The sequence below is a fragment of the Neofelis nebulosa genome, chromosome 16 (genome assembly GCF_028018385.1).
Source record: "Neofelis nebulosa isolate mNeoNeb1 chromosome 16, mNeoNeb1.pri, whole genome shotgun sequence".
NCBI lineage: Eukaryota > Metazoa > Chordata > Mammalia > Carnivora > Felidae > Neofelis > Neofelis nebulosa.
In genome coordinates, this window is record NC_080797.1 from 36,541,717 (window position 1) to 36,552,662 (window position 10,946).

General features: G+C 44.0%; 1 protein-coding gene across 4 annotated transcripts in view; it reads right to left on the bottom strand.

Moving 5' to 3' along the window:
- WIPF2 (WAS/WASL interacting protein family member 2) overlaps positions 1-10,946 on the bottom strand; it is a 51,486-nt gene that overhangs the window by 8,214 nt on the left and 32,326 nt on the right. For all 4 annotated transcript variants that reach the window (XM_058703747.1, XM_058703748.1, XM_058703750.1 and 1 more), the window contains 3 exons: positions 8,763-8,895; positions 7,927-8,043; positions 6,938-7,594 (listed from right to left, as the gene is read on the bottom strand). In XM_058703747.1, the coding sequence (XP_058559730.1) occupies positions 6,938-7,594; positions 7,927-8,043; positions 8,763-8,895 (907 nt within the window). The remainder of the gene's footprint in view (positions 1-6,937; positions 7,595-7,926; positions 8,044-8,762; positions 8,896-10,946) is intronic.

The following is a 10,946-nucleotide window of genomic DNA, read 5'->3' on the forward strand; positions in this document are numbered from 1 at the left end:
GCATTAAATCTTTAAAAACTCTTCAGTTTCTCCTGCAAATTATGTGGTATTATCCCCATGTCACAAATGAGGAAACTGGGACTCAGCCTGTTTGTCTCAGGCCATAGATCTAACAGACTCAGCACACATCTGCTCTTTCCACTGTGCCCACTCTGCTTTTCATAACTACCACCAAGTACTATGTATTTTATCTCCCCCCAAAATTTGTAACCCACTGAGATGGAAGTGTGTCTTTTGGCCCCAATGCCATATCCAATAAATAGCTGTTACCTAAATAATACATGGAGAGACAACTCAGCTTAACACTAGTTTAGTGAGAAAGAGTGTTTTTGGTTTGTTTGTTTTTTTTTTTTTTAAGGAAACTCTATGCCCAATGTGGGGCTTGAACTCATGACCCTTGGAGTCACATGCTCTACTGAGTGAGCCAGCTAGGTACCCCAAGAGTGTATCTTCAATTTATTCCTTCTAAATTACTGTCAGAATTTCTGTAGAGTGACCACAGCTAAGCATAAAACAGTAATGGGATGATGTATGTAGACAAAGCGTCCAGCACTGTAGGCCCAGTAAATGTTGGTTTGCAATTCTCCTAAAATACACTCTGAATGTCTCCCTCTTTTCAAGGTTTAAGTATGACAGGGGCTATTAGAGGCAATAATAAAAGAGAAATCTCCTTAATAGCACCTAGCAGCAGATCTCTGAACCTTATTTGCATTTCAAATCTGCCCAAACCAAAGCCCTTTCAGGTCACCCTCAAAATATTTCTCTAAAACCCAGATTTCTCAGGGCCCTAAGAGTCTGTTTCTACTCTAGGGCAGTGCCAGGAAGTGTAAGACAGGCAACATTAGCCAGGCTCAAAAGGACACCAGCTAGACACTGGGCAGGTGGCAGTGATTATAGCCAACCCAGACTGGCCAAATAGAGCAGGACCAAGAGCAGCCTGCTTGCTCCTCTGGCACCCTCCCTGAGGGACCAGGCATCCCAACCAGGTTCTGCCATCTCCAATAAGTTTCTGGGCTCTTTGTCACATCCAATTTTAAGACTGTTTCAAGTGACAGAGCTGGGACCCAAGGACCCTAAGAAAGAAGTAGTTTGTAAAAGAAACCCTGCGGTGGGAGATCACCCTTTTGTAGACCAAGATAAACCTAATTTTGAGGGAAGGGTAGTATTGATTCTTAAAAGAAAAAAAAAAAAATCCCTTAAAAATAGTGTTTTACTCTGCAAAGAAAAAATTCAGAAACTCTACGGACCAACACGTGGCAATTTTTGATCCTTGAGCACTCTGGGAAGACAAAAGACTCCATGCTTTTTTAAATGTAAATAATTCATATAGAAACAAAACTACATTATAATACTGTCATAATATGATTGAGTAACAGAGATATATCCATGAACTACCTGGAAATCCTTGCGGAAAACCACTAACAGTTATCAGCATACTATTGTTTACAAAGCACTTTCATACATACTTTTATTTACAACCACCTCTGAAGGTACTGTGAACACAAGAGGAAACAAACCCAGAGAATCAGAGCGATCTGCCCAATGTCACACAACAAAGAGAGCCAATACTGACATGATCTCTGATTAAGATACCTCAATTTTTTCTCAGTATTATCACTCTAAGAACTGTTGCTCTGGTTACTGACATGCAGAAGAATGAAACTGGACCACTTTCTTTCACCACACACAAAAATAAATTCAAAATGGATGAAAGACCTAAATGTGAGACAGGAAACCATCAAAATCCTAGAGAAGAACATAGACAGCAACCTCTTTGACCTTGGCTGGAGCAACTTTTTCCTAGACAAGTTGCCGGAGGCAAGGTAAACAAAAGCAAAAATGAACTACTGGGACCTCATCAAGATAAAAAGCTTCTGCAGAGAGAAGGAACAATAAACAAAACTAAAAGGCAGCCTATGGAATGGGAGAAGATATTTACAAATGACATATCTGATAAAGGGTTACTATCCAAAATAGTGTTGAAAAATAAACTATCCAAAATAAGTGTTGAACTTAAACTCAACACGCAAAAAACAATCCAGTTAAGATACAGGCAGAAGACATGAATACACATTTTTCCAAAGAAGACATTCAGATGGCTAACAGTCACATGAAAAGATAGTCAACATCACTCATCATCAGGGAAATACAAATCAAAAACACAATGATACTACCTCACACCTGTCAGAATGGCTAAAATTAACACCAAAGGAAACAACATATGTTGGCGAGGATGCAGAGAAAGGGGAACCCTCTTACACTGTTGGTGGCAGTGCAAACTGGTGCAGCCACTCTGAAAAAAAGTGTGGAGTTTCCCAAAAAGTTAAAAATTGAATTACCCTATAAAAATCACACTACTAGGTATTTACCCAAGGAATACAAATTCAAAGAGGGATACATGCACCCAATGTTTACAGCAGCATTATTCACAATAGCCAAGATATGGAAGCAGCCCAAGTGTCCATCAACTGATGAATGGAGAAGATGTGTGTACACACACACACACAGACGCGCACATACACACAGGAATATTACTCAGCCATCAAAAGGAATGAAATCTTGACATTTGCAACAATGTGGCTGGAGCTAGAGTGTATTATGTTAAACCAAATAAGTCATTCAGAGAAAGACAAATAACGTATGATTTCACTCATGTGTGGAATTTAGGAAACAACACAGATGAACATATGGGAAGGGGGGGGGGAAAGAGGGAAACAAAACATAACAGACTTTTTAAATTATTCTTTTTTATTAAAAACTTTTAAAAATGTTTTCTTTATTTTTGAGAGAGAGAGACAGAGCATCAGCTGGGGAAGACACAGAGAGAAGAAGACACAGAATCCGAAGCAGGCTCCAGGCTCTGACTGTCCACACGCAGCCCAATGCAGGGCTCAAACCCACAAACTGTAAGATGATCATGACCTGCGCTGAATTTGGATGCTTAACCAACTGAGCCACCCAGGCACCCTCCTAACGAACTCTTAATGATAGAGAACACACTGAGGGTTGATAGAGGAAGGTGGGTGGGGGATGGGCTAAATGTGTGTTAAGCACTTGATGTTATATGTCAGTGACCAATCACTAAATTCTACTCCTGAAACCAATATTACACTATTAATTAACTTGAATTTATTTAATTTATTTATGGGGGGCGCAAGTGAGCAAGGAGCAGAGAGAAGAGGGAGGGAGGGAGGGAGGGAGGGAGGGAGGGAGGGAGAGAGAGAGAGAGAGAGAGAGAGAGAGAGAGAAGTGGGGCTCACCTGAAGTGGGGCTCAAGCTCACCTGGAGCAGGGCTGGAACTTACAAACTGCAAGATCATGACCTGAGCCAACTGAACCACCTAGACACCCCTATTTTTTATATGAAAGTTTTTTTTTTAATGCTTGTTTACTTTTGAGAGAGAGGGGAGAGAGTGCAAGAGTGAGCGGGGGAGGGGCAGAGAAAGGGAAACAGAATCGGAAGCAGGCTCCAGGCTGGCTCCAGGCTCTCAGCTGTCAGCACAGAGCCCAATGCAGGGCTCAAACCCATGAACCACGGGACCATGACCTGAGCAGAAGTTGGATACTTAACTAACTGAGCCACCCAGGCACCTCCCCCAATTTATTTTTTAGATGTTTATTTATTTGCCCCACATCAGGCTCTGCTCTGACAGTGGGGAGCCTGCTTCGGATTCTCTCTCTCTCTCTCTCTCTCTGCCCCTCTCCCACTCATGTTCCCTCCCTCTCTCTCAAAATAAACAAATAAATTAAAATTTGAAAGGGGAAAAAAAGAAAAGGAAAGCTTGCTGAGGCCTCCACCAGGCCTCAAAGTTGGTGATAGCTAAGTGACAGAAGAACAAGGCTCATAACTTCACATTCTTCTAAAGAAACCCCAAAGAAAGAACTGAGAAGTGGGAAGCAAGAAGTACACAGACACTTAAAACTATTCAGTTCAGGGCGCATGGCTGCCTCACGTCAGTAGAGCATGTGACTCTTGATCTCAGGGTAGTGAGTTCACGCCCCACTTTAGGCCTACAGCCTAGTTAAAATAAATTAAATTGAATCAAATTGAGAAATAAATTAAAATTACTCAGTTCAACCCACAGAAATTACATTTTTTCCCCACTTCTATTTCTGGATGGAGTTAGGTAGATATGGGCTCTACTTAAAGAGTTTTTTTTAAATCCCTAAGTTAAAAAGACTTTTTTTAAACCTAAATTTTATAGAATCAAAGGCCACCTTAGGAACAGGATTCTTATGGCTAAAACCAAGGAGACATGGAATCAGGAACGTAGCAGGTACTATATGACAGCTTAGGCTGGACTGCCAGCTCCTAGAGTACAAATCTCTATGTACCTCACCAACCAGCAGCACAGGTTATACGGCCTCTGGATGACTTAATTTCTTCATCAATGATCTATATCAGCAAGGACTGATTGTTTAAAAGCTCAAAAGCCGGGGCAACTGGGTGGCTCAGTCAGCTGAGTGTCCAACTCTTGATTTTGGCTCAAGTCATACCAGGGTCGTGAGATCGAGCCCCAAGTTGGGCTGTATGATGGAAGTGGAGTCTGCTTCAGATTCTCTCTCTCCCTGCCCCTCTCCCTGGCTCATGCACTCTCTAAAAAAAATAATAATAAAATAAAAGCTCAAAAGCCATTTGTGGAGGGTGTGGCTCAAAGTCCAATGATACAAGAGGACATGGAAGCCAAAATTCCTGGGTCTAGGAAGGCACCAGAGAGCTTCATGATCTACCTCACTCTACTTTCAGTCATGCTATTTTGTAAAAAGATTACACAACCTCTTCTACCTTTTCGAGAGCTCTTTAGTCTCCTGCTCACCCAATTCAGGCCGAAGGTGCACTGTTACAATCAGTCCCTGACCTAAACCCTTAGCTCCCTTGACCCACTCTTAGTATTACACATGCCTAAAAAAGCTAACCCTGGTTAAATACCATGCTGCCCCACTCAGCACCTGCAAATGCACAGCTCGACACACACTGTGCTAATCTCACTTTGAGTGTATGGCTCCTAACCCTGAGTGGGCCTTTCATGTTGCTGATTATCCCAGCACACCCCTAGACAGCCACTCATGCCCTCTCTCTCCTTCCCCCCACCCCTTGTTCACAGCAGATATCCTTGCTTTCCATTTCGCCAATTAGAAACAAACCAGAAGAAACTCTGCGCATGTTCCTATCACTACACCCACCTACCCACTTGCTTCTATGCCTATGCATTCTACCTTCCCTCTGGTTACCATGGAAGAACGGTGTTCTTATCTAAGGCCAATCTCCTACCTATGGATCAGATTCCATTCCTTTTAGCCTTCTTGAGGACATTACTCAAGCAATTTCCCCTGCTTCTACTGCACCATGGGGAGGAGGGGTCCGAACCTTCACTCTCACATCCTCCTCCAGCAACCATTCCATTTATCTGCACCCCACTCCCCTTGAAGCAAACTGAGATTTCTACATTGCTATCTCCAATTCCTTTCCTCTTATTCCAGATTTCCCAAACACATTCCAGTTAGACTTTTACCCTCATCCTCCACCATTCCACTGAAACTACTCTAAAGGGTATCATGTTGTTTGCGGCACCCCCAATGACTCCAAGTTGCTAACACCAATGTCATTCTGTTTTCAGCCCCGGACACAGCTGATGACTCCATCCTGGCATCCTTCCAGCATTCTCTTGGGTTTCTTTCTTCCTCACTAGAGGCTCTTTCTCAGCTTCCTCTGCTCGCTACTATATATCTCTGTGATATAGGAGGACCCCAGGCCTTAAGCCTCAACCTCTTCTCTACCTAGATCAGCTCCTCTGGTGAGCTCACCCAGCACGTGGTTTTCAATATCATTCAAATTTCTCTAGCCCAGATCTCTCCCCTGAACTTCAAAGTCTGACAGACATCCAAGAGAAAATAATGAATTGGTGTTTGGCTAACAGGGATCTCAAACTTGACTTGTCCAGAAATGAACACCTGTCTTCTTCCCCCAAACCTGCTGTGATCCTACCTAGCGGCCCAGTCTATTGCAACAGCCTCGGAAGGAGTCTCCTTTGCCAACTTTGTCCTCATGCAGTCTGTTTTCAACACAGGAGTTTGTCATCCTTTTCAAAGCAAAAGCAACAGGGCACCTGGGTAGTTCAGTGGGTTAAGCATCCTGACTCTTGATTTTAGCTCAGGTCATGTTGTCAGTTTGTGAGTTTGAGCCCCACATCAGGCTTTGTGCTGACTGCACGGAGCTTCCTTGGGATTCTGTCTCCTTTTCTCTGCCCCTCCCTCGCTTTCTCTGTCTCTCTCAAAAATAAATAAACATTTTAAAAATTAAAAAATAATAATAAATAAAATCTGAAGCAATGCTTCTCCTTTGTTCCCATGGTTCCAGTAGCTCTGCATCTCTCCAAGTAAATCCCAGTCATGATAAAGCCTTGCAGTGTTCTCTCGAGGAAATCTAGCTTCCTGATCTCCATGTCCTGCCACTCTTCCCCTTACTCATTCTAGTCCTGCCAAGATGGCCTCCCTGATGTCCCCAGTCTCAAGGCCTTTGCATTTGCTGTTCTCAATGCTTGCAATAGCTGTTCTCCCAGAAACTGCTTAGCTTATTGTCTTCAGGTCTTTGCCAGACTGTCACTTCATACCCCACTCCTGCAATAAAAATATCACCACCACCCTCCACCCTGTAGATCCTATTCCCCTCCTTCTCTGCTTTGTATTTCTCTAATTTTTTTTTTTTTTTTACTAATTTGCTTGACTGTCCAGAGAACAGGAATCTTCTGTCTTTTCTATCGATTGCTGTTTCCCTAACAACACAGTCCGACACATAAAAAGGAACTCAATAAACTTATTGAATGAGTAAGTGAATTTTTTTTCTCTTCAATTGCTGAAGGAGAGCTTTGGAGAAAAGGATGAGACAATTAACTCAATTCTCCATCTAATAGAAAAAAAAGGTGCTTCCAGGCACTTACCTGCTCCCCGACTGGGAGGGTCCCGGGCTGGGGGTGGTGGCCTATTACTCTGTAGCGAGGGAGAAGCTGAGGTGGGTGGAGGAGGCGCTAGGCCTCTGACAGGCCCCGGTGTCTTCCTATGCAAAGAATTGTGTCTCTGGGGCAGCTCAGGGGCTGACTCGTTAGTGGGACTGGAGGGTCCATTGGGGACCCCAGGAGGCTGGCGGTAAGGCGGAGGAGGAGGAGCCAGAGACTGGCCACTTGGTCCCGTTCTAATAGTCACAGGGGAAGGAGGTGGTTTGACTGGGGGTGGAGCAGGAGGTCCCTCTCGACCAAGGTGCAGCCTTTGTCCAGGTGTGGGCGGCAAGGGTTTCTCTCTGTTGTAGGCTAGGGCTTTGTTGCTGTGCACAGGCAGAGGTGTAGGGGGAGCGTTGGCCCGCCGCCCCGGGGGTGGTGGAGGAGGGGCAGAGCTGCTGTGCTTCATGCCTGTACTGCTGGTGGTATTAGGCCTAGAGAGGTCCGGTAACGATGGTCTCTGCATCCGGGGCAGTTCTGGGAGTGAGGCTCGGCTGCTGTCTGTATCATCTTGAGGGCGCCCACTGGCTGTAGACACCGGTGGCCTTGGGGCAGCAGCTCGAGAACTGGGGACTTGTAGGGCTGGCTTACCAGCTAGGTTCTCTACAAATACAACATACATACATGTTGGTCAGTATATCCTTCACCCAGCCTCCTTAGTGTAACCTGCATGGTAGCAGGTAAATGCCTGTATAGTTCTGGGTTTTAATCTGGTTTCAGGTTCAGGGCCCACTAACAAATACTGCTGATACAAGATGAACACATTTTTATTTAATCCCTCAGCTTTGGCTTTATTCTACTCTGTAACCCCTCCCCTGCTCCCTTTTCTCCTTTCTCCCACCTCTACCACATGCCTTAACCCTAGATGGCCCACTTGGGACTAGTTAGAAATTAATGCACTTGGGAAATATCCTAATAAAGTACTGCTCAGATACCTGAACCATCCTTGGCTCCCACAGGTCGGAGCTTCGGCACTCCCCCTTGGAAGAGACCTCCCTTGGGCTGCAGGGCAACTGCTCCAGAGCCATAACCACCACTGCTTCCTTTGGGTTCTGGAAAGCATACCATTAGGGTTTTTACTGCACATGCTCCAAGCTGGTGACCAAGTCAATCCTGAGGAGAAACCCCTCCTCTATTTGGGCTTTAATTTGCAAACAAACCAATCTTGCTTTTGCCTTTGCATTTAAATTAAAAATAAAATTGCTAGGCCTCTCAGATCCACAGCTTCATGTGGAGATAAAATTCTACACTGTGATGAAAGAGAAAGAACAAAAGGAAAAAGAAGCCAAACTTCCCTTATTTAGGAAAGGCAGAGGGAAAACCAGGATAAAGACAGGCTCAGAGGAGTGTCTCTCCAAGTCCCAGATGGTAAGGGGGCCAATGACTCAGGGACCCAGGTGTGAGCAACTCTCCAGAGGCCTATCTGAATGGACACCTGTGACAATTATAGAAATCATCGTTGGCTTCAGCTTAGTGGTTTTTAGTAATACAGTGGTCTCCTCAGAGAACTGCCAAAGATATACCCTAACAAGCACTAGTTACAGTAGAAGAGAATCTTACCCCAGAGAACACTTCCCAAAGGTCAAAAAAGAAACTTCTAAGATATTCAAATGAACAGAGGCAAAGACAGCCAAAGAACATTCAAAGAAAACTCTCCTAAAGGACAAAACTCTCCCACTCAAGGCCCAACAATAAAAATGACAGGCCAGCCAGGTCTCCAGCTTGATCCTGGGACCCTGGTGGCTCACTAGGAAATGAAGCTTAGACTCACTCTCAAGGATGGGAGCACTCCGATCATTAACATTGGTCACCTTCTTCAGCTTGGTCCCTTTGCAGATATCCTGTAATAGGGCACCTCGACCCCGCTGCTCATCTCTACTCAGCTTGGGCGGCTCTGTGTTTGCCTGGAGGGAGAGGGGAAAATAGAACTATTCATCCTAAATAGTTCCCTTCACCACAAGGTTGGGATAAATACCTTAAGCCAAACTGGATTTCATTAATGCCCCTCTAACCTAATCAGACCCTGCGCCAAATATCACTACCAATGCACGTTTTCATTCTTCGCTTTCATTCTTCTTAGTCCTTCCCCTGTTGTGCCTTCTGCAAAGGGTGTGGTCTCCTTCCTGTTAAGAAACTTCTGAAAGGAGACCTACACTAACACCAAGTACCTGTGTGCTGGGCTTGTATGTTAGATGCTTTATACGTATCAAGGCAAACAATGAGTCCCTACTATGCCTCAAGTTAAGCATGCTACTTCTGTTAGCTCATTTAAATCTTGAAATATTTTTATGAAGTATTATTATCATTACTCATTTGGAAAGTGTGAATAGTTGAATAGTTCCCTGAGGCCATGCACCCAGTACATAGGAAAGCAAAGATCCAAACCCAGACACTGACTCTAAAATGCCCATCTTATCTCAACTAACAGACCTTAGCTTCCCTATTACTTCATCTTCTAAACAATGTTATAAAATAGACCATATTATCCCTATTCCAAAAATGAGGAAGTGAAGGTGTAGAGAAGTTAATGTCACATGGTTAGTAAATGCAGAGCTGGTCTGATTGTGTAAAGCCCATGCCTTTCCCACTTTCCCTATGGTCTCTTCCAACAACATATTTCTTTTTCTTTTTTGAATTTTTTTTTAATGTTTATTTATCTTTGAGAGAGAGAGACAGAGCATGAGTTGGGGAGGGGCAGAGAGCAAGGGGGAGATAGAATCCAAAGCAGACTCCAGGCTCTGAGCTGTCAGGACAGAGCCTGATGCGGGGCTTGAACTCAAGAACCACGAGATCATGGCCTCAACTAAAGTCAAGACGCTTAACCGACTGAGCCACTCAGGAGCCCCCCTGTAGATTTACTTTTGAGTTCTTCACCTTCCACCTACCTCTTAAATGCCATTTCAGAGCCCTATCCTCAGCCTCCATCTAAACCTCCCCAAGCAAGCTCATCCAGTCCCATGGTTTCAATACCACTGATAAGCTCTAGTATCTCTAATCTTTCTATCTCATCACCACTTCTGGCCCTGAGCTTCATACCCATGTGTGCCAATGTCTCCAGGACATCTCCAAATGAATATCCCACATATACCTAAAATGAAACACATCATACATACCATGTTCCTTACAAAATTTTTAAATGTATAGCTTTTAAAAAATAACCACACAATAGAATTTTTTGGAAATCATTAAAAAAAAGGATTCTAAAATCCATCTGGAAGATTAAGCAGAGGGAAAAAAAACTAAGAAAATAGGACTTGCGCCACCAAAAGCTAGAATCGACTACAAGGGGAGCACAGGGACAGACAGCTAGATAAATGGAACAAAACAGAAAGTCCATAAACAAACCTAGATCTATGTAAGAAATAATAAAAGTGTATTTCAGCAGTGCAGAAAGCACTGATTATTAAATATAAGCTACTGGGGCGCCTGGGTGGCGCAGTCGGTTAGGCGTCCGACTTCAGCCAGGTCACGATCTCGCGGTCCGTGAGTTCGAGCCCCGCGTCAGGCTCTGGGCTGATGGCTCGGAGCCTGGAGCCTGTTTCTGATTCTGTGTCTCCCTCTCTCTCTGCCCCTCCCCCGTTCATGCTCTGTCTCTCTCTGTCCCAAAAATAAATAAAAAATGTTGAAAAAAAAAAAATAAAAAATAAATAAATAAATATAAGCTACTGATAATAACTAGTTAATTTGGGGAAAAAATAATAAAGTTAAACCCCTACCTCACAACTTCTTCTCAAACAAATTCTAGCTGAGTTATAAAATGTAAATGTAGGGATGCCTGGGTGGCTTAATCAGTTAAGTGTCCAACTTCAGCTCTGGTAATGATCTCAAGGTTTATGAGTTCGAGCCCAATGCTGGGCTCTGTGCTGACAGCCCAGAGCCTGGAGCCTGCTTCAGATTCTGTGTCTCCCTCTTCTCTCTGCCCCTCCCCCACCTGCACTGTCTTTTTCTCAAAAAT